This window comes from Sylvia atricapilla, chromosome 3 (assembly GCF_009819655.1).
Source record: "Sylvia atricapilla isolate bSylAtr1 chromosome 3, bSylAtr1.pri, whole genome shotgun sequence".
Lineage (NCBI taxonomy): Eukaryota > Metazoa > Chordata > Aves > Passeriformes > Sylviidae > Sylvia > Sylvia atricapilla.
The window spans coordinates 67224669-67248746 of record NC_089142.1 but is presented as its reverse complement, the minus strand read 5'-3'; the positions used below and the strand labels follow the sequence as shown (position 1 = coordinate 67248746).

Sequence of the window (24078 nt, the reverse complement as noted above, 5' to 3'; positions counted from 1 at the left end):
AGGTACAGCCTCGCCGCCGTGCGGGGAGGCGGCCCCGAGGCGGGGTGCGTGGCGGCACCCGCAGGAGCTTCTCGTGGCCCTGGCGCGGCCCAGCGCTCCGTCCGTGAGCTGACCTGACGGTCCTCGAGCGAAAATCGACAGTGACAACCCAGAGCACAAGGCACTCGGCTTTGCGTCCGCTCCTTGATTGTTTCCCCCCGTCGGCGGCATCATGGGGATCCAGGGCCTGCTGCAGTTCATCAAGGAGGCTGCCGAGCCTGCCCACGTGAAGAAATACAAAGGGCTGACGGTGGCTGTGGACACGTACTGCTGGCTGCACAAAGGCGCCTACGCTTGTGCTGAGAAGCTGGCCCGAGGAGAGCCCACGGATCTGTAAGTCTTCTTACCTTTAAGTCTCGGCCCTTTTACAAACTTGGTAGTAAAACTTAACAAATAACATAAACAAAACAAAAAAACCCCCATCCATCTTAAAGTTTTGTTAACTTGGTGTTTCTTGAACCAAATACAGTTACAGTGGTTTCGCTTCTTACTGTTGCTTCTGAATTCTGTGTTGAAACGCTTTAGAAATGAAACATTTTGGTGATAAATAAACAGCTTTCCCAGCTGTGCAATGTATATATATATATATATAGGGAAATACTCTGAAATTTTTATTGGTGGAATACCCAAAGCTGTATCAGTTAGGGGTTTTTTTTCCTAGCATGTCTCACTCTCACCTCCAATGTAATTTCTCTGATAAAATTCTGTACGTCCAATTCTTTAATTTCAAATTTAATATTATTTTCAGACGCCTTTTTTTGTACGAAAAGAGAGTTTGTAAATACTGCTATGACAAAGGCTGTAATGATGCCAAGGAACTCTGAGAAATATGTTGTGCTCTGAAAAAGGTGTAAGTTTTTTTGCATAACATACTATGTTTTTAGGTAAAGTAACTTTTCTGAAAACATATTAGGCAGTTACATTTCTAGGGAAGGAAAAGAACAAAAATTGTGGTCATATTTCAGATTCAACTCCACAGCTTAGACCAGGTTTGCATTTCTTGCCATCTCTGGAAATGTGAGTAGAACTCTCGTTGTAGGTGGATTTAGGTAAGGCTGGAAGGGACCACTGGATGTCATCTCATGCGGGTTCCATTAGAGCACATTACTCAGGGTTGTGCCCAGGTGGCTTTCAAATGTCTCCGGAGAAGGAAGAGACTTGAAAACCTCTCCGGCCAACTTGTTTCTACTTGTATTCTAGTGGAATTTCTGTGTTTTTGGTTTCTGCCTGCTGCTTCTTGTCCTGTGCTTGGCACCACCCAGGAGACCTTGGATCCATCAACGTTTTGATTGGAAGCAAGTGAGAGTTGGTGTTTTGCAAATGGATTCAAATATTTACTGCTGCTTATGTTAATTTGAGAACTGTAGAGTTGCAATCTAACCATGCCTTGAAGGTCGTGGCGGTTCCTCAGAGTCCTGAGAATAAGATACACTTTAGTTGATGAAAAAATTGACTGTCAGGAGAAATAGTCATATGAAACTTTGGAAAAAATTTGAACACATGAGTACTTTATGGGCAAATCTTGTTTCCATGCAAATATGATCCTAGACTGGCACCTTAACTGTGGTATAGAGTGCTTTCATACTTTAAATTTCATCTGGATGAAGGTATTATATAGCTACAGTGCTATTGCTCCTGTCTTTTAACAATCATAGTTATTTTTCAGTTAGCTCTAAATCCAGTTTCTTCAGTGCTCATATCCTGCATTCTAAATGCTTCTAAATCCCACTCTCCTTCTCCTTCCTTGATGAAGTTTCTTTTTCTATTTTAAAAAGTGTCTTAAAATAAAAAACTTTGATTTTTTTTTTTCTCTTTGAGCATGGCCGCAATGTGCTTGCTTAGTGTTTACAGCAGTTATTAGATTTTAGTTCTGTGCTGCTGATAAAATTATCTCGTACAGATCTGTAGAAATAACAGGTAAGAAGGTGAGAGGTCTGAGGGAATAAATAACATCTGGAATACTCAACAAATCTTTTCCAAGGATGGGCTTTGAAGGCAGTGGAGGGTTGCCTCCTGGGCCATATACATCTTCACAGTTTGTACAGAAGGGGAACTTTTCTGCCTTTTGGAATATTTTCAGCACTGTGCTCATATTTTTAGTATGGGAAGACGGGTTTGTATTTGTTGTCCATACAATCTAATCCATCATCTGGAGGAGAAGAGTGGATAGTTCTACAAGGAGAGGTTAAATAACCCCATCACTCCCAACTCTACAGAAGTGCTTTTAGTCTGCCTTTCTGGGGAAAGGCCGTGTACTGTGCTTGTCTGTTTCCTGTTTTTCTGGCCATTGTGAATTGAGTTGCTGAAAGTAAAAAGACAATCCATGTTTTAACTGGTCAAGTTTTTGTCAGTATCGAATCCTAATGTAGCAAAATCTACTGGAATTATACTTGAATTCTATTTCATTTTGTCTAGGGGAGAGGAGCCGTCAGCCCAGTTCTGAATTGGGAGGTGGATTGTTTCTCTTGGTAAAAAACCAACCAAACTGCATTCAAATGTCTTGTTTTTTTGTGATACTGGGGAAATATGCAGCCTGTTATGATTTTTTTGACACTAGTTAGTCTTAAATTTACAGTCCTCCTTTCCTGCAACTGAAAAATATGTAATAGACTTGTGGTTAACAATAAAGTTTCTCTTTTTTCTTACTTTTGTTATTGATACAGTTACGTAGCTTTCTGTATGAAACTCGTTCATATGCTCCTCTCATTTGGAATTAAACCAATTTTGGTATTGATGGATGTACCCTACCCTCTAAGAAGGAAGTGGAAAAGGCACGACGAGAGTAAGTACCAACTTTATGGATTTGCAAGCAAAGCAGTTTTATCACTGCAATAAAAATCAAAACCCCTCAGACCTTAGCTAGGAAGTAAGCTCTGGTAAACCCCCCTGCAATATAGTGGGATATTTTTTAGTTTACATCTGAAATCATGCCAACTTCTTAGAGGTTTTATTCCAAAATAGAAATGCACTTCATAAATGAAAGCCATTTTACAGAGGAAGGAAGTAAGCCTTTGAACAGTAGTTCCTGTAATGTATTAGAGGCTTTTATTTTACTCACTCTTGTGATCTCCGGACAAAAATACTTTTTCCAAATATAATGTTATTTAAACATGGTACCCCTTTCCTCATCTTTCTTTACAACTAACAAAGACAAACTTGTTTCAAATTTGGATTCAGGTCCCTATAAATGGCACTTTTCACTGAAGGTATGAGAATTTTTCGGTAGTGGTTGTATTTATGAATTCTCATGAGACATGCGCTTCCTTCAGCATGAAGTGAACAATTTCCGATTAAAGAAATTAGGTAAATTAGGTTTTCTGTCCTCTAAATAAATATCTACTGTCAGATACTCCCAACTTCCATTAAATCTATTTTACTGCAAGGTGAGTGGGTGCGTATCTTCTTTTACACTGCTGATTTCAGTTCCTATTTGTCAGTGTTTTCTGCGAAAATATTATCAGTTTCAACATTCAGATCTAGTTGTCCTTGTCAGTGCAGTGACCTAGTTATTCTTTTGTTTTAAAAAATTATGCAGTAAAAAATTAGTAGTAGATTTGGAAGGTATTGCAATTTTTTCCACTTTCTTACCTTTCTCTCTCAGTCCCTTCTGCTGTTTGTTCTTTTAAGTGCAAAAGATCTGAGATAGGTGGACATTTTTTACCTTTCTTATAGGAGGCGTCAAGCCAGTCTCCTGAAGGGGAAACAATTGTTGCAGGAAGGAAGACTGTCAGAAGCTAGAGAATGTTTTGGGCGCAGTGTAAATATACCCATGCTATGGCTCATGAAGTTATTAAAGTAAGTTGTCAACTTTATTGATAATTCCAGTTAAAAAAAATCTCTGCAATAGTTAGCATATCCTACTCTGCATTTTTGTGGCTACATCACTGCCTCTTCTATATAGGAAAGAAATATTCCCACCTACTTAGTCTGTAACTGTCCTGCATGTTATTGGATTGTGTTAGGCACAATTAACAAACTTCAAGTTTATTATGCCCATTTGTATAAATAATGATGTGTCAACAAAACACATCTCTTCCTACTGCTGTGAACTGAATTTGATAACACCTGTTTCATTTCTTCAGCACAAAAAAAAAAAAAAATCAAAATTTTTTTCTGCATTTTTTTCCCTTGCCTAGTTTCTGAGCATAGACTACAGAAAAAAATTTGGCTGATCAGAATTGTTCTAGTATTTCTTTGCTATACTTTCAATGCATTCATAGGGTCTTTATCAAAAAGTATTAAGTTTGTTCTAGTACTGTTCTCCTTGTCCAGGATATAAGTTGCATGAGTTTGAAGCTCTCACCTGTGGTCGGATGCAAGTGTCAATAGTGTTATAGGAAAGGTTTTTTAAGCAAACCATTGCATACAGATCTAAACGGCTTAAAAGTTGAGGTTTTGACTATGAAATGTTGGACTCTTACTGGGGGCATGATGGTTGTGTGATTAAAAAGGTCATGGTTTTGGCTTTTTAATGTAGAGGTTTTTACGTTTTCAGACCTCTTAAGCTAATTACTGAAAATTAATGCAAAGTACTTGTATGCTTCTTGTTTATGTGCAGGCTGCACGAGCCCAGGGAGTTGATTGTATTGTTGCTCCTTATGAAGCTGATGCTCAGCTGGCTTATCTCAATAAGATTGGCATGGTTCATGCTATAATTACGGAAGACTCTGATCTTTTGGCTTTTGGATGTAAAAAGGTATGGAAGCAAATACTAACAGCCTTTACCTCTCACAAATTAGAGTTTGAAGATACCAAGTATGTTTGGTGTATGGATTGATTATACAGCAAATGTGGGAAACAGAAGAGATGAGAACAGCAGTTTGCATCTCTTGTTTCCACCAAGTGCAATGAACCACCTTATATGGGTGAAAATTATAGTTTTCACTTCCTCTTGATTTTCAGGTCTTTTTGAAAATTGACAAGTTTGGAAATGGACTAGAGATAGATCAAACTCGATTAGGAAACTGCAAGCAGCTTGGAAATGTATTTACAGAAGAGAAATTCCGCTACATGTGTATTCTTTCTGGCTGTGACTACCTCCCTTCAATTCATGGAATTGGGTTAGCTAAAGCATGCAAGTTAATAAAATTAGCCAACAATCCAGATATCATAAAGGTAAATTCGGTTTTGCTTTGTGTTTTATTTTTTGGGAGCCTGCATCAGTATACATGAAATTTAACACTGAATTGAAAATATGAATGGTTCTTGACTTCTTCCATTTTGAGGAGAATACTAAAAAGTATTTTTTACCCGTGCTTAAAAAAAAATGCTGAACTAAACTTACTCAAGTGTTGAAGCTGTCATATATTTATAGAAAATGTACCAAAGTAAACTTAGGTAAAGAAATGTTTTAATCCTTTGAGGGTATGTTCTGCTTGAAGGGAAATTTAATTTTTTGTAAGACTTTGATTTTTTTTTTTTCCCTCCTCCCCTCATTACTACTTTCTTCTGCTTCTGCAGATTAGTTATTCAAACTGCTCAATGAACTGTTACTTTTGTATGAGTACAACTTTGTCTCTGTGTGAGAGGGGCAGAGATTGGGAATCTTATTTAATGGCATATGTATGGATTATGGGCATTTCTATATTAAAAGCAGTATGGAAGAAAAATGTGTTATGACGCAAAACAAATTAACAGAGGGTGGGTTTTTTCTTGTCCAATGTATGAAATTAAATTACGAAATACAGAGGCTAAGAGGGTGGGAATAATTTCTTCTGTGTGGGTAGTAAGGGAGTAGAGAGGTTAAGAGCTAATAAGAAGAATACCTCATGGGGCTGTCAGGGAGGCAGGTAAATCTAATCCAGAAAAGCATTTTAATATGCAGTTTAATTACCTTTGTGTGTTATCTTTTTTTCTTAAGTTATTTGTGTGCTTTTGTGTATTTTATTTTTTTCTCTCACACACAAAGAACTATGATTTTTAATTTTAAAATGTTTTGTATCATATAGAGCAGACATCAAAGTAACTGGCTTGGCTTTTGAGGAAGTAAAAGGGAACTTAGAACTTTTCCCATGCAAATCATTATTTGCTCTAATGTATCTCTGAGCAAAATTCCAGGGTTTATTCTGGCTGGTTTTGCTGGTTTTTTTCCATTATAAGAACACCCACATATTGCTTATATGTCCTGATAATATGAATGATAAGAATTTGTTGTGCATTAGTTAAATAAATGCACCTTAAGGAGATTATCTGTTTTTCTGATCACATTTTGTATTGATTTATTTATTGAAGAAAGAGGTGTAAAAATTGAATTGTGTTATTTATGTAATTGTAGACAATTTGAGTGGGAAAATAATGTTCAAAGTTCTATTTTCTTTCCTTCCCCTATTTAAGTTGAATTTGCCTGTTGCAGTAGGACACTCACTCTACATTTAATTACAACCAAAGATAATTAATAATTGAAATGTATTTAACCTTTCATGTGACCTGTTAAAATGAAACAGTTGAGTAATTTCTTTTTTTGACAGGTTATTAAGAAAATGGGGCAGTACTTGAAGATGAATATAACAGTTCCAGAAGAATACATACAGGGTTTTACACGAGCTAACAATACATTCCTGTATCAGTTAGTTTTTGATCCTGTCATCAGAAAATTAGTTCCTCTGAATGCGTATGGAGATGATGTTGATCCAGAAACACTAACTTATGCAGGGCGGTATCCTTTGTGTTGAAACAGCAGAATGGTGAAATAAGAGTGAGGTGATGTGGTATCTTAGAATTTTCATTGCATCTATGGTGTACTTAGATTTTTTTTTTTTTGTTGTATCCCTGCTTTGACTGAAGCCTGGCTTTCCTGCAGTCTTAAAGTTTTGTGGGGGTTTTCGTATTTTCTCCTTTGCTCTGATTTTAATCAATATTTTTAAAAGTGCAGGGGGTAACTAAATGACCTCTTATTGCTACATCGTTTCAGGCAGAAGTTATTGATATGGTTGTTTTCTTTAGGAAACAAATTGTTAAATACAATTTAAATATAAACTGACTAATTTATGGCTATCTTGAATTTCTGCCTGTGTTGTATGTTATAGTCTCTTCCAGTTAAATTCTTGCAATTTGTGCTCAACTCAGTCTCTAATCTTGGCATTTCCTGTTTTACTAGATCCCTCTTCCTATAGAAAAGGTAGCATTTTGCCCCATCTGTGCAATATAAATTTCAACATGAAAGATTAGGAAAACTAAGGAAGAGAGGGGACTGTTAAAGTAGTTACTAGGTTTGTATGTTCAAGCCATCTAATCTCTGACATTTGCAGAAATTATGAAGGAGGAAGTTGCTGCCTCGCCTGCTGATAATTGAAGGATTTCATTTTGACTTTCGTGATTTGCCAAAGACTGCAGATCTATGACAATTGCTGTTACATCAGATTGAGCCTGGGCTACTGGTATTAATCATTGAGGTTAATATTCCAGCCATGCTTTTTGGCTGAAAAATGGGAAAGCAGCTCTTCTAACTTTGATAGTACAGTTGTTGAAATATAATGTAATATTGAAATATTTTCCTTTACTATGATGGGAACAGACATGTTGGTGATGATACTGCTTTTCAAATTGCTATTGGCAATATTGATATCAATACAATGGAACAAATTGATAATTATAACCCTGACATGACACAGGTAACATCTTTGTTATGAAGTTAGATATTAAGAATTTGATGTGGGTCTGAATGTTAATGGGGAAATGTGGTTGAATGTTATCCACAAATGAATTGTCAGTGAAAGCTATTCCAGTATTATAAAAACTGTGTCCTCCCACACACATAATTCTCACTTTTTTTAAAAGTAAAGTTTTATTGTTCATGGCATTTGACTTTAATATCTGTTTTACTTTCAGACTTTTTTGGTAAGTCCTTAAATCTATTTACAGAAGTAACTGTTTTATAGAGAAAATTCTCAAAGAGTTTTCAATTTCTTCCAAGAATAATCCAAAATTCTTTCCTGAATAGAAAAAAAATTTAAACTTTAAATTTGGTCTGAGATGAGCAGTTAGTCACTTGTGCCATATTGAAATGAAGTCATTATGGGAGCCCAACAAAAAGTATGTAAAGCATGAGAATTATGGAAACAAAAAAAGGCTTATGTAGAGTATGTCACTAAATGTACAAATGTCAACATTTCCTTTATTGTATGCTAAGTCAGGAAATCATATATAGAAAGCAAGATTATAAACCTATGTCTTGGTTTTCAATTGTTTTTTGTAGCCTGTGCAGCAGAGAAGTTGTGGCTGGAATGACCGACGTGATAATCATGTCAATAGCATTGGAGCAGAGAATACAAGTTTTGGCCCCACTGAAGATCCTGCTCCTCCTAAAATGCATTTCCCAGAGAAACCAATAACCAAAGGCATGGAGAAAATAATTAGTGTTAAAGGACTAAAACTTGCAGGCAAAGAGCTCTTGGCAAAAAGGCCAAGGAATGGTATGTTCATATTACATAAGTATATGAATAATAGTAGAAGGCTGTGGGGAAAAGGAAGGACTTTATCTTGTACTTTATGGTATGAGGCTTTAGAGGTTTAACTCTTGTATGTTACTGTCTGTATTCTGTTTTCAACAAGCTACAAGACTAACAAGCCATAATATTAAAGCCTAGAAAATTATTAAGGATGACGGCAGACTTTATACTGGACTTACTTTGAAATTTCTTTGATTTGCTATAAAACTCTGGTGGTTTCAATCTCAGGTTATATTTAATACAGTCAGTACTTTGATATAGTTTTGGTTTTTATTGCTATCTTAAAATAGCTTGTGAAGAAGTTTAAACAGCCTGATTTTCCTAGCATTGATATTAGGCCAGACAGAAGACTTAATGAATGTTTTCTGTACTCAGACTGTGCTGCCTCTATTCCCTGTATAGGTGCTCTTTATGTATGCCAACTCTTTCACTTTCTCTAGTGCATCTGTGATATTTAATCTTCTATACCACCTGAGTTATATGTGCTCAAATAAACTGTGGGCTTGTAATAGAAGAGGCACTTTTTTGTTCCTATTGTGCTTTATGTTAAGTGTTTTTCTCTGCTTCCTTTGCTTTCTGATTATATTGCTGGGGCTTTGGTTTTTTTCCTTTGTTACTCCTGGTATATTCCTATTCCCTCTGTTATCAAAGTCTGTATGTAGTTTAGCAACCTGCCTTGAAATCAAATGTAGTTTCATTGTAGTTGTTCTGCCTTCACTCCATCTGCCTTTTCACTGAGTTATTTTTAAGGCTACGTACTGGAAAACAATGGTGTTAAAGACATCTAAACTCTATCATCAATAATTTCTTACCCAACATTACTAATATTTTTAAGCCTGTGATAGTAAATATGTAATATTTAGTTGTCTCATAACTGGTAAATTGTAGAATGTGCTTCTACAGTGATGCTTAAATTGTTTTTAGATTCAGCAGAAGTCTCAGATGGAGATCTGTTGAAGCAATACTCATTTTCAAAAACAAAGAGAATCAAGAAGGAGAACGATAATGATGGTCAAGCACAAGAGAGTGTGTCAGCAATACAAAGCCTTGATTCTTCAGGAATTTCTGTCACTCAAGAAAGCTCTGGCTCCCTACCCAGAGTTAGAAATAAATTTGCTTCCTTTTTACAAAAGAAAAACAAAGAGAAGGATGCTGTAATTGTTCCAGGAACAAGAAGCAGGTAAGCTTATGTCACATGTTTTCATAAGTATCAAAATACTGTTTGCTGTCCTGGTTGCTAAAATAGCCTGAATATTGACAATAGAAAAAATGCTACCTCAAACTTTTTATGCAACTGCATTGCATCTCAGCCAAGATGGTGGATCCTTTGTGTTAGGCATGCTGTGTATTTGTGAGACAGATAATGTTCATTTTTTACTGCAGAAGTAAAGACTGAGACTATTCATAGAATCATAGAATTGTTTGGTTTGGAGGGGACCTTAAAATCATCTTGTTCCACGCCCCCTCCGTGCACCGCCCCCCCCCGACATTGTCAGGACAGCTTTCACAAGACCAGGCTGCTCGGAGATCCATCCAACTTGATCTTGAGCACTTCCAGGGGTGGGGCATCTGCAGCTTCTCTGGGCAACCTGTTCCAGTGTGCCACCAGACTCACAATCACCACACAGTGAAGAATTTCTTCCCGTTATCTGATTTCAACCTCCTTCAACTTGCCATCATTCCCTCTTGTCCTGTCACTACATGACCTTGTGAAAGTCCCTCTCCAGCTCTCCTGTTGGCTCCCCTGTAGGTCCTGCAAGATGCTATAAGGTCTCCCTGGAGTCTTTTCTTCTGTAGGCTGAACAGCTCTGACTTTCTCAGTCACTCCTTGTAGGAGAGGTGCTCCAGCTCTGTGATCAGTTTGGCTCTCAAGAAAATATTCAGTATCTCTGGGTATGAAAATTAATTAGGAGTTGGCTGGGGTTTTTTTCCAGGTAAAGGACATGTGACATATTAAAAAAAAAAAAAAAGGTAGCTATTTTGTGGAAAATATGTAAGCAGTTAATGAATACATGGACTTTAGTTGACAGGACTTTTTGTTTGTTTCAGTAAAGCTAAACCTAGTCATACTCTGACAAATATCTATTCGTACACCATCTCATTCGGCTGACACTGCTGATCTCTGCAGCAGCACCTTGAGAACAGGGACTTTGTTCGTTTGGGTTTCTTATTTTCATTTGGTCACAAGTACTTGAATTTGTTTTACAAAACATTATCACAATAAAGTCTATTATTGTGTAATTTTTATCATAAACATTCTGAATATTTTAAGCAGTGCAATTTTTCAGAGCACTCTTAAAATCTTAGTTTAAAAGCACACCTTTCTGAGCTGAAAGTTTTTGAAAGTTCTTTTTAATTGCATCAAAATTTAAGAGTTGTCGTTGATGATAGGTTCTTCCCTAAATCTTTGCCCAGTATTCTCAGGAGCTGCTGCTATAGCATAGGAAAGAAGTTGTAAAGTTATTTTTCCCTGATAAGTGGTGCTGAAGTATTTCGGTACTAGCTTTATCTGTTATTTAATATATTAAATTTTGTAGGATTTTTAGATGCTTCTCTATCAGGTGAAGAATCTTCTTAGTATTTCAGTCAAAGAATACCATTTTTACAGATGCTTTTTCCTGCCTTTTTTTTTTTTACTGTTTTGTTTGCCCAATGTGTCCCTGAGAGATTCTTCCCATTGCCAAAATAATTTGTCAGCAAGTATACCTTGAAAATAAAATTGATGTCTAGAGACAATGATTGGTGATGACATACTCATTTGCATAACTTTCTTCCCCCTTGCCTTCACCTTTTTTTTATCCCTGTTTTAGGTTTTTCTGCAATGATGCAGTTACGTTTGACAGTAGAGCAAAGAAGGAAGATGGTGATCTTACTCAAGATGATGAGCAGGATTGCCAGAAACAGGAAGTGAAACATGTAGCTGAAGATGTTTCTAGGCTTTCAGAAACTGAAAAATCATCACGGACTGTCTTTACACCTCCTGGAGAAATGCAGAAAAGTTGTTTCCAGTGGTTTAGCAGCCTCAAAAGTAACTCAGGAAATCTTGGACCATCTCATAATGTATTTTCACAGCAGTTTCACCAACAGAGAAACAATTGCATTGTATCCCAGGAAGATCATATTAGTGGGGCAGTGTGTGATGAACTGGAGAAAGAGTCTTCCCCCTTAACAGAACTGGAACAGTCATCACATGGGTCATCAAAATCTCATGGGTCTTATGAGCCATCAGAATGCAGTTTGGAGTCTTCAGAAATCCTGCAAGTGTCCAGCAACAACTCAGGTGCAGAGGTAAGAAAATTGGACATTGTTTCAGCATTTGTTTTCACTTTAAATTATAAAAACATATGCAGTGAAGTCTCCTTTTCACAATGGTGCCCTACAGATGACGTAGCTTGTGCTAACAAGACTTCTCTAAATAGAATCACAGAATGATCACATTCTTGTCGATGCTTAACAGAATTGTAAAGAATGGATTGACATACTAGCTTTAATAAAATCTGTTCTCTGGTTTTAGTTTGAGTCTTTGTGCTGCTATCACTGCAGTGCCTCATAAAAACACCTGGTAGGCAACCTTTTGTTCTCTGCTTTTAGTCCCTGAAGTGCTTTCAGAAGCATATGCATGCCTTTGTAGTGTTGCTTGCTGAAAGCCCAGGTTTTTGTAAGAGTTCTTAGAGCTGCTGAAAACATTGTAGTTTTAAGTATATACATGTAGATATGAAAACATATGTTGTGTTTATGAGAAGACAACTTGTTTTAAAACCAGATAATTTTTCCCTTGAAGGAATCTGATTGCAGTTCAAAACTGGATGATGATCGATGTTCTCTGTCTCTATTATCTTCTGCTGTTCAAACTAACAAAAAAATTACAATCATGAAGACCAAGGTAAGAATTTTTTTTAACTTTATGAGCTTTACTAAACTCTGAAAATCAGTTTCTCCTAGTTCATTTTAGAACTTGTAATGAAAGACTTAAGCAATGCAAATGTTGGCAAGACAGAGCTATACTCTTTTTTCATCTACCCTTGAAGCTGGGGTGAAAAATAACCATCTGTGATTGATAACAGAGTTGCAACTTGTTTGGGGATTTTAAACAGTTCCCTGTAAAGTAAAGCCAAGGTAGGGCAAGAAAACTTACTTCAAGTTTTATGGTATAAATTGCAGTAATGTTCACAGTCCACATGTAGTCACAAGATACAACTGTAATTTGACTTCTCTGTGTTTGCTTGGATGTCCAAGAATGAACTTGTTGTGTTCCTTGTCTTTGCAACATTTCCAAGAACTTAATATATTTGTCTAGTTAGGTGTTGCCATTAGAATTGGCCAAAAGATGAATGAGTAAGAGGCAGATGTTTTCACCCTCCTATGTATGCTGCCTAATAAGTTTTCTTGTAGACAGAGTAAAGATCACAAGCTTCTCGCTGCCAGACAAGCATATTGTGTGTCTTGTAAAATAGTGACATCTTGTGGTTATTGTTAGGAACTTATTTGTTAGGGAGAAATTTACATTTGTATTTTGGAACATTAACATTTTTCCTGCTTTTCCTCAACAAGACTGAGCAAGGAAATCGTCCTGGCATTCAGAGTTTTTATTACTTTGGTTTTAAGGCTTTGTTTAATATGTTTTACATTATTTTGGTCACCTTAGAAGGTATATTGGGAGAATGTATATATTAAATATTGGGGTATCACATTATGAAAGTACTGATGTAATATAAGTATCATGTAAAAACAAAATTTCAGCATGCTTGGAGCCCTTCAGAAAACAAAAATTGCCAAAAACCTGTGAAAACAATAGGGTTAGTTTAAAGCGAGTGGCTAGTAGGAGAATTTCCACCACTTATTTCCATGGCCACGAATTCTCTCTTCTTCCTTTATGTGTTGATAATAATAAAGAATTACATCAGAAAACTGTTTTGGCCAAAAGGTAACATGATAACAACAACAAAAACATCAGTCATATTGTAATTTAGATCCACCCACACTCTTGAATTCCTGTGAGTTGTAGCACTAGTAAGATCATAGGAGAGGGAAGGTAGAGATAAGGAGCACCACTTTTGACTCTGTTTTCTGTTAGAATTTATTAAAGTCTTGTTAAATATTTATTGGGATCCTGCAAGTGTAAAACAAGGGAAGTGGTGGTAGAAGACACCAAAGGGAAAATGAGTTCCAGATTTAGGGAAGAAGCAGTTAATCATGTAATGCATAATTTATTCTAATTTTGATAAGCTGAATACCAGCTATGTGGAGTTACTTAAAGAATTTTAATAATTGGGAGAGGCAATCTGAAAAACTTGTCAGCTCTTATTGTGGTTCCAATTCAAAATGTGAGGTGCTACTCACTCAATTCCAATATCAAAATTAGTAGAAGTTTTTTACTGACAAATGCCTATGTGATACCGAGCTCCCTAAGACCTCAAGTTATTTTCTGTGATACTATTTCAGCTATGGTTTTTACTGCTAATTATTTTTCACAATTACTGTCAGTATTAGTGAATTGTACTGATTCATTAGTAATTGTGACATTAGTAGTTGTGAAATTAGTAATTTCACCATTACTAATACTAATAATAGAAAAGAGCATTCTACTCTGGCTTTGAATTTCTTAGTTGGTGTTTATCATGCAGCTTTGCCTACTTTTGGGTTAGCTAAATTAACTTATAACTCTGATATAATTCAGTACTACAGGGGATTTGGGTGCCTTTGCACGCTGCAAAAGGACCGAGGTGATAGATAAAAAGTGAAATACTATAAAGCAGGCAGTTTTAAGATTTTATTTTATTCTTCCTAGTATTCTTGTTCCAATTTTTAGCTTACATTCTAAACACTTATTTTCCTTCCTTGGAATCTTGGAATACCAAGATTGTTTCTACCTAAATATATTAAGCTATGTAATTTCAATAATAGAGTCATAGAATCATTAAGGTTGGAAAAGACCTTTGCAATCAGGTCTAGCTTTCAATCCAACTCTACCACTTTCACCACTGAACTGTGTCCTGAAGTGCCTTATCTACACAATTTTTGAACACTTCCAAAAATTGTGATCTTGCCACTTCTCTGGGCAGCCTGTTCCAATACTTTACAACCCTTTGCAGGAAGAAATTTTTCCTAATATCAAATCTATACCTCCCCTGCTGCAACTTGAGGCCATTTCCTCATGTCCCATGAGTTGCCTGGAAGAAGAGGCCAACCCCCACCTGGAAACACCTTCCCTTCAGGCAGTTGTAGCGAGTGATAAGGTCACCCCTGAGCCTCCTTTTCTCCAGGCTAAACAACCCCATCTCCCTCAGCTTCTCATCATCAGACTTGTGCTCCAGGCCCTTCACCAGCTCTATTGCCTGTCTCTGGATTCATTCCAGTGCTTCAATGTCATTCTTGTAGATAGGGACCAAAACTGAACACAGCATTTGAGGTGCAAAAAAATATGAATCAATTGGTGGGGGAATGGCAAAATGCCATGATGTTTCAGAAAGAATTAAGCTATGAATTCTCTTTGAAGAAAAGGCTGCTGAGATGTTCCAGCTTAAGTCTGGTTGCATTTAAGAGAGATAGATTATGGCTAAGCACAGTTTTTCTGAGCTCCTGGTATAGAAAGTGGATAAGAAGGTCGAGCTGGAGGTCTTATGATCATTGGGGTCATTTTACTGCTACCTGTGCTCTTGCTTATGGCTCTATCATAATGAAATCCAAGTGTCACAGGGAGAGTGATACCAGAGAGTTGCTTCTCTTAAAATTCTGAAAGATGACATTGCATGAGAGCACAACAAATAGTCCTCAAACAGATGAAAAAATACTCAGTTTTAAAAACTGCATTCACAAGAAACAAGTATTTACAACCTTAATACAAAGACTTATGGAAGCTGGTTTGCCAGTTCTTACAGCTGCAGTATGTCTTGTGTTTGAGATGTCATTTTTTAGATTATAGACTATGTAAATATACTCTGTTGTGGCATTTCATATTGCATTATCTTAACACAATGTAAAACACTTTATTTTTTTGATTAAAAGCTTTGCAGCATATGTGTTGCTTGCAGGTTGTCATTTGAACCATGTATACTGCAATATTAAAATCCCACAGGTTCCTGGATTACGTAAATCCAGTAATATAAGATCACATATGGTAACAAAGCTCAAGCCATTGATACCAGCTAAAGTAAGTGGACTAAGCAGGAAACTGTCACCTGTGCAGAAGAGAAAGGACTGTGATACTGAAAATAAGCTGGGGCTGCAATCCACTATTGGTGAACTCTGGAAAAACTTCCAATTTAAAAGGTGAGTTACTTTAACCCTTTACTTAGTACACAGCATGCTTTTTTTTTTCCCCAAAAAACAATTTTCAAAGCAGACTCCACACATGCTCTCCATACAAAACAATAAGGATGGTAGTACAAGATTAGATATTTTCTACATACAATTTCCTAAGCTTAATGTAAGCATGAAGCATGGTTTTTGGTAAATATGTTTTTATAATTACTTTTTTTTTCTAACCAGGAAAAACTCTCAGCTAAAATTCACTTACTGAATTTTATTGATACTTATATTTAGTTTACAATAATTGACATGAAAATCATTGCTGTTGTTTGCCATCAAACACCAAAAATAATTTCTCGACCTAAATGCAAAAGCTGTATTAAAGTTGCTAAATTCAATTGAGTACAAGGCTGCTTCTATTTAACTCTGTGTCCCTCACATTTGGCTGATTGTCAGAAGTGTTCTGCTTTGAAGATGATGGTGAATTGATGGAATATTTCTGTTAGCTGGAGTATCTGGTTACAAGGGACATTCTTGCACTTTATAAAATGCTGTTGCTTTTCCTTGTGGAGATTACTTGTCTAACTTGAAGTTTCTGCAAATAGCTTCAAGGTTTGAATTTGAAGGGTGATCATTAGTTTAAAAAAGTAAAACAGAACCTGAAGTGTAGGTATTCTAACTTACACTATCTCCATGGGCTCAGATAAAAACTCCTGGTGGCAAAGTTTTCCCAGCTTTAAGTAGCAGTCTCAACTTTGAATAAATAAGTGTTATTTAAATTAAATTATTTTTGTAAACTTGAAGCCAAATGCGAGTGGGAGAAAAGTGTTCTTTGCACTGAGTAGTAAATGTTGATATTGATGAGCATGTGTTAATTCAAATGAAAGTATTTTAATAAGTTTGGGCCTTAGAGTAGGTTATTATGAGCATACAGCTGATTTCTGTTTAAAAAATATGACTTATGGCATTTACATTTTTAGAAATCTTACTTCTTATTATTCTTCTTATGGGGTGTAAGAATAACCAACATTTTCAAGGAGGAAGGGAAAGTGTTTGTATATTTATTGCTTGACCTCTGTTTAGGAATGTCTTACCAAGGTTGCTCACAGGGAGAAAATTAATAAATTTGGATTTATCAGAATGCAGGCAGATAGAACAGTGTGAGCCTAGGTGGCACTCTCTGCTGATGGTTGCAAGATTGGCTCCCACCATGCACATTTTATCCGTCCGGTTTGGGTTTGTTTGTAACTTCTGGGTGTTTATACTGGGGATACTTCTATGTAAGCAATAGTTTATTAGCTTTTAGGGGATTTTTTTCTCAACATATTTCACAAATTGCGTTTTTTACTGCTAGAACTCATTTAGCTCTTTTTTTTTTCTTTTTTTATTTTCTTTTTTCAGATTTAATGTTGCTAAATTAGCCTTATGTTTTAACAATTACATCACCTCATGGCAAATAAATCATGTGGGACACTAATCTGTTCTGCCTTAATGTCAAGGCTTACAGGAGATTATATATATAGATAGATAGATAGATATAGATATATAGAGATATATATATAGATATATAGAGAGAGATATATATATAAACTATACTTATTCAGAAGACTTAAATGTTAAGGAATCATGTACAATCCAAAGTAGATGGGGTCCATACAGTCTCTCATAAATCAAGCTTAACAGCTATAATTCTGTCACTTTCAGTGAAGTTGTTAAATTGTATTGAAATTAAAATTTTGCATTAGAAATTTTTGGTTTGTACTTATGCACAGGTGTAGTGGGTAATTAGGTGAGGAGTCTTGCTTTGTTCTAACCTGTATGTTCTTACTGGCCTGTGATTAGAAACACAAAATATCATAACATTCTTCGGTTTTGTTTTGTCTTTGGTTTTTTTGTGCAGAGAATATGAAAAACTTCCTTCTTGTAGAAAGTCAGATCCTTTGTCTCCAATCAAAGATAATATACAGCTCACTCCAGAAACAGAAGAAGAAATCTTTAATCATCTGGAACGTAGTCATGTTCAGAGAGCTATATTCCAATGAACTGCATGCTCTTCCTGATGGGATGGATTTTTAATCATTGTCAAAATTTACCTTTTGGATATTTCATCAGTATAGAAAAGATGCTTTGAAAACCAGCAATGTACTTTAGTCTGACTAGTGATTTATCATCTCTTTTATGGAAGAGTGAATTCAAAGGTACAGTTCTATACTGACTAGAATAAAATAATTCAAATTCCTCTGTTCTGTTATTCAGAGTCCCCATGTTAATTTTTTCTGCACACACTTTCAGTTGCCCTTGGGCATTTTATGCAGGTCTCACATACAATCCAAGTTTCTACAAGAGCAGCAGAACAAGTTTGTGTCTTAATTTGTAATAATTTTTTGCCTCTTTCTTTTTTCCTCTTGAGACTAATCTGACTTCAATACAGGTTTAAAACTACTGTTAAGTGTGCATAACAGTCTGCTGTATACTTCCAGCACTCTGATAACTATTTCTTTTGCCTATAAGGTAAGATTTGCTCTCTCAACAGTTGGTTTTCTGTTTGATACAGTCATGTTGGTGGTGGGAATAACTTGGGGTCTTCAGAAAGGAATATCACAAGTATCTGGTCCTCAAATTCTCACATTAATAGAATGCTATCCAAAAAATTACAATGTATTCTTCTGTTTAACCTATCTGTTTCACATTCCTGTTCTTCTCCAACAACAGACGCCCAAAATGCCAGTCTTCAGTGGTAGTGTTACAAAATAGCATTTTAATTGCAACAGGCCAAGCTTCGGTGTTCAACTAAAGGGAAAGAATGCAGGATAATAGAGCCCTTCCTATGTTTGACTCAATTACCATGAAATAGTATGATTGGATTTCAGATTTCTACCTTGCAAATCATGATTTGAGTCAGTGTAAAGGTATGTTTGAAACTTTTCTATTTTTAGGAATGGATAGTATTTCTGCAGCAGATGAAGGTACAAAAAGTTATCTGAACCTGTGAAATATATATTTTTAATTCCTGAGATTAACACTTTCCCTCAGCCTTTGAGCTTTTTGCAAGAGTTTCAAGTTTGAAATTACCTCTGAGAAGCAGAGATTTTTTTTAGGTTGCAATGTACTTTTTTTTTTCTCTCCAAGGGAATTTTCATCTATGAAACTAAAGTAACCAGCTGAATTAAATTACAAAGAAGCTGCTTAAAAGAATATATTAGGTGTACATTTGTGGGATCAACCCTCTTATTTCTACATTTATGTTGAAGGTATGGGATAGAAGGAATTGAAGCAATAATGCTCTAGGACAAGCTTTCTCTCATACATACACCACTAGAAAATCCCTACTGCTGAAGAGCAGGTTTTTTAATGTTGATCTTCAGTGAGAATTATCTCAGGTATGATGTTACAAGTGTGCGCCAGGGATAAATGCTTATGTTTCCAGTCATAAAACTTATTGCCTAGGATGAATTTTCATGTGTTTCTTTAAATACAATAAAAATGATAGAATGAGTCTTTGAAGGGAAAACAAAAAAATAGTTTATTTTCATCCACTGCTTATTTATCAGTGTGGGAGTTACAAGGTTATTTTGTAAAGTGCATCCTTGCCTTTTCCCTGCCTCTCCAATCAAAGGGCCACTTGTTCCCGTGTTAGTGGATCACTTGTTTTTGTACTGTCCAGGACAGGTAATTTTAAGGGATTATCTTATGTGCATGATACACTGTATGTTTTTAAAGCAGATTTCTTAAAAATACTTCTGTATGGTTCCTGACTTGTGTTTTGGAGGTCTTGGGTACTGACTTCACATTACAGAGGCTTCTTCTCAGGAATGGAGGCATCTGTTACATTACATGTAAATCTATAACACATGTGAGCATATAATAGCATTTGAGTTTTATGCTTTTAATGTGGAGTTATTATGTTGATGTTTGGCTGTGGAAGGTACAATAACATAAATGCAAATGAATTAGTGCAAGACTTTATTCCTGAGTTTAATAGGGTAGGTTAATATTCCATACTAAAAATTATTAAGTATCAGAATAAGAGAAATTATTACAGGTTATGATGGCCTGGGGAGGATAAAAATACAACACAATGAAAAGAAAAAGGAAAAAAGAACGTGGAGGAAGGAGAGTTGGGTGATTTTTAAAATAGCAGGCCTTTAAAAGTTGGGTAATTGGAAAACAAGAAGTGAGTAGAAGAAATTGAAAGCAAATGGCAAGCAGAGGCAGCATGACTCTGTGTTGCTTGCTCTATAATCTCATATAAAATACTAAATATACCTTTTTTATAATTATAATATTTCTAATTTTATCAGCAAGACTTTCGAATGTTCTTACAAAATGGATAGCATTGCTACACCGTATTAAAAGGGTAACTTTGGCCCGGAAAAACTCAATTTACTACTGGTGGTCTAATCAAGCTTCACTTTTGAAAGTGTTGGCTGGCCATTCCTTCTTCAGAACTCTCATATGACCTGTAAATATTCAGTATCACAGAGAATTAATGTGAGAGTGTGATCATCCAAATCCAGTCATGGTTTTGAAACTATTGATGACTTGTCTAAATTCAACCGAATATTTCTCCTTAAATCTTTTTATTCCTTCTCACACAAATCAATACTGTAAAGTAATTTTTATGAATGCATGTGAAAAAGGATGTTTTGAAGTCAGTTAGCAGATATTAACATCCTTTTTTAAACAGTTAGCTAATTCTGTTAAGCTAAATACAATTTTAGATACTTCACCTCACAATTTTTTCTCCAGTGAAGACCATTTAAAATCAGATAATGCCACCTTTAGTGTATTAAAACCATTTTCATTAGCAAACACAATGACTTTTAATGTTCACCTGAATTACAATGCACATTTTTTTAAAAAGTTTTAGGTAGAACTAAATAACGTAAGCATATTGAATTATAAATAATTTCTAGTTTAAATATAGAGAGCACTGACTTCTGAGATTGTTTGCTAAATACAAGAAACCACTGAACATTTTTGGTGGGCATTTTTGTTAGGGGATTTTTGTTGTTTGGTTGCTTTTTTTAACAAGGTAAATAAATTGCTAAGCAGGTAGATTTCAGTTAATGGTCTAACATATAATGAAAACTAAGCTGGGTTGTCCTGTGTCCAATATTATATGGATGTTCAGAGGCTTAAATAAGCTAATATTTGTATTGGCTTAAAAGTCTACTCCTTGGAGTTCAGTCACAGTGAGAACATCCATCTTCTCACTAAACTATAAAAATGATACAATTTTGGAGGCTCCTGTGGTTTGTCTTGTTTTTCTTGGTTTCCTGTGTCTGGCATGCATATTTTGCCAATGCCAGAATCCTGAAGTGTTATCTGTTGGACAACTTTCTGTCTGACGTGAAGACCAAGAGACTTTGTCAGTTTTCTTCATGTTAATGTGAATTTTACCCACGGTGATTTCACATTTCTAGCTTCAGACATGAAAGAATATGATGCTCCTATGTTCTGGTCAGTGTTTTTAAGTCAAATTTCAGCTGGCTTTGAAGAAGAAAAAAAAAATGCATACCTACTGGCAGTGCTTAGCTGAATAAATACAAACTACATATAAATATCACTGTATTTGTCCTACTGCTCTTTTGCAAATCCTCAGGTTTCTTTTTCAAACAATTCTTTAAAACACATAAAATCTTTGCATAACAGGTAAGTTATGGTAGTCAAAGTGTAGTTTTGGTGTTCGTTGGGGTTTTTTTCAGGCTTGGGTTTTTTTTTTTTTGGCTGCTATTGTATTATTTCCTCAGCAAAAACAACATGAAAGGCTTCTCTTCTTTGCCCAAGCCAGAATTTTGATTTATTTATATATTAAACCAGCAAAATGCCTTCTGCTTATCTGCTTTTTAAGCCAAGAGTGACAAGGAGTGAGAAGGAATTTTGTGAATGTTTTGGAAAAGTTACAGTAATCTGCAGTAGCAATTTCCCCAGAAGTAGTGATTGTTTGGTCTGTCTTCAAAACAGTCCACTGAAGATTTCTGTAGTTTCCCAGGTTATAGATTATTATTCTAATCTTATTTACTAAACCTTGAAGTTAGTTCACTGACATTGTTATTTGTCTTCAAGGGATCACGGTCTACTGAACTTCACAGCTATGAACTTGTCTTTTCATTCACTCTTTTAAATTTTAGGCTTGCTTCGTAGTGATGGCATGAAAGTGGAACCATAATTTAAAATATATTTATTCTACCTCTCCTCCTCTGTAGCAAAGGACAATTTTTGATGTGCAGCCCCACTTTTCTTTTCCCATGTAGTTAAGCAGCTATAATTAAGCACTAAAAGACTGTGAGATTAGATGACTGAGAAAGTTCTTTTACCTGGGACTCGCTGACTTCTGTGGATCAACACAAATGTTTAACAACACCAGCTGAACTTGCTGAATTTGTTTCATGTTTGCCCAGTACCAAGTGTTATAGACCACTGACCTCTGGTAAGTATTTGAAAAGAAAATCCTTCAAATTCTGGTAAAAAATCTCATTAAGATCTCTTCCAAATCCTCTTCAAAAAATACAGCACAATTTAAGGCAACACAACAAGGAGTAGGGGAACTGTTACTAATTATCAGAATGAATATTTAAACTACACTAGACTAGAGCATTAACTAAGATTATTTTCATAACCAAATATAAATAGTAAATAACACATTGCTCCCTGTAAACTTTTAGAGCTAATTGTGAATTCCAATTAACAGGTATTCAATTCATGAAACTTTCAGCCTAAAGGTACAGAGAAGTAACAGGGCTTTATAAGGTGTAACAGTGCACAGCTCAGAAGGCTTGGGTGCTCTGTGTGTTCCTTGTGGGCAGGGCTCTCACAAATTCAATTCACTACCTGTGTCTAGAAAGCTGGGTAATGTTTATTGCTACATTAATTAAACACAAAATAGGATAATTGCCATCCATATCTGAAAACCTTGTGAGCCTCCTTGAGGGTCTGAAAATAGGGACCATTTTGCACAGTAAATCAGAGCTTACTCCAATTTGCTGGCATGCCTTGTAATAAAGGAGAAGACATATTTGCAAATTTCTGGCCTTAGGACCCTGCTCACAAATTTATACCTGAATCCAGTTTTCACAAGGAAGGACTCTGAACATACATCTTCTGGAGTACAAACGTTTTATGCTGGGTGTGTAAAGTGCTTCTTCCACTCTCCTTGACACTCTCCAGTAGCAAGCAGTACTGTTTTGGGCACCATGCTTGAAGAAAACTGTAGACACCCTGGAGACAGTCCAGAGAGAAGTAAAAAGAATGAGCAACAGTCTAGAAGGCAGCATGAGGGAGGGTGGAAGGAATTGGCATTGTTTAGTCTAGAGAAGGGAAAGCTATGGCAAGATATGATGTCAGCCCATAAACTATGAACACTGTTTCTGCAAAACAAAATATCAACTATAGATAGGGAGAGAAGTAATGAAAAGAGAGCTTCAATCTTGTGGCTGGAGTTTAAGGCTTCTGGCTACATTTCAGTTTAAAAATTAAATACTGGTATCTGCAGAGATGTGAACAACTCTGTGTATAAGCTGTAACTTCTAGGTCAATTCAGAAGCCTTAACAATAAACTTTCTAGGATGTCTGGAAGATTTTTATATGAAACAAGTGCCTGCAGTAAGTCATGCCCACTTGCGATGACAGGACACTCGTTGCTGAATGCAACTTAGTTGAACATAATTAGTGGTAAGTTTATAAGTAGCAGGACTGTATTTTCGTTTTGTTTTTTATTTCATTTTTCAGAGCAGCAAGAAAATCTGAGGTGGTAATTGTTCTGTCCCAATTTTTATATGAATTATTTTCTTCTCGAGGGCCACTGAACAGATATTAATTTTGCTCACAGTCAAAGTAGTTAATTTTGTCTAAGATCTGACTCTCCTTCTATTCTTAGTCTATAATGTTTCCAGAATTGGGAAGTGGCTTTAGAAACTTTTAACCAGTTGTTCTGAATCTTTTTTTGCTTAATGAGGAAACTGGTTTTGCCTTTTTGTATCAATCTTCTTTAATCCTAAATATTTTGGACTTGGTTTTTCACCACTGTCTTCCTGTGTCATTCCTACTTTTTTCTAGGGATCTGCATAATAAATTCACTAAAGAGTACCTACTGTAGCTATAAACAAGGTATGAGTAGTCCAGGACATTAAATATGTGCACACTGAGAAATCATAAAAATTAAAGGACATTTTAGGCTCATATACTTCTGAACTGAATCTTGGAACTTAATACTTCCTGTGTGGAGAGTATTTATATCACTCACATTTCCTTTATTCATGCTTTTAGAGATCTGGTAACTTGGAAGAGACCATTTACCAGTGAATTGCAAAGGCATCTAGTCAGAAAAGAGGATCAACCTGGG

General features: G+C 35.8%; 1 protein-coding gene across 1 annotated transcript; it reads left to right on the top strand.

Moving 5' to 3' along the window:
• Nucleotides 1–196: 196 nt before the first annotated feature.
• On the top strand, nucleotides 197–17975 carry EXO1 (exonuclease 1). Its single transcript, XM_066315657.1, is given in 15 exon segments — nucleotides 197–372; nucleotides 2703–2767; nucleotides 2770–2821; nucleotides 3712–3800; nucleotides 3803–3834; nucleotides 4598–4735; nucleotides 4942–5154; nucleotides 6507–6694; nucleotides 7553–7649; nucleotides 8234–8450; nucleotides 9411–9666; nucleotides 11297–11774; nucleotides 12268–12369; nucleotides 15562–15755; nucleotides 17635–17975. Coding segments are annotated over 15 exon segments (2424 nt in total). The 5' UTR covers nucleotides 197–211; the 3' UTR covers nucleotides 17777–17975.
• Nucleotides 17976–24078: the final 6103 nt, after the last annotated feature.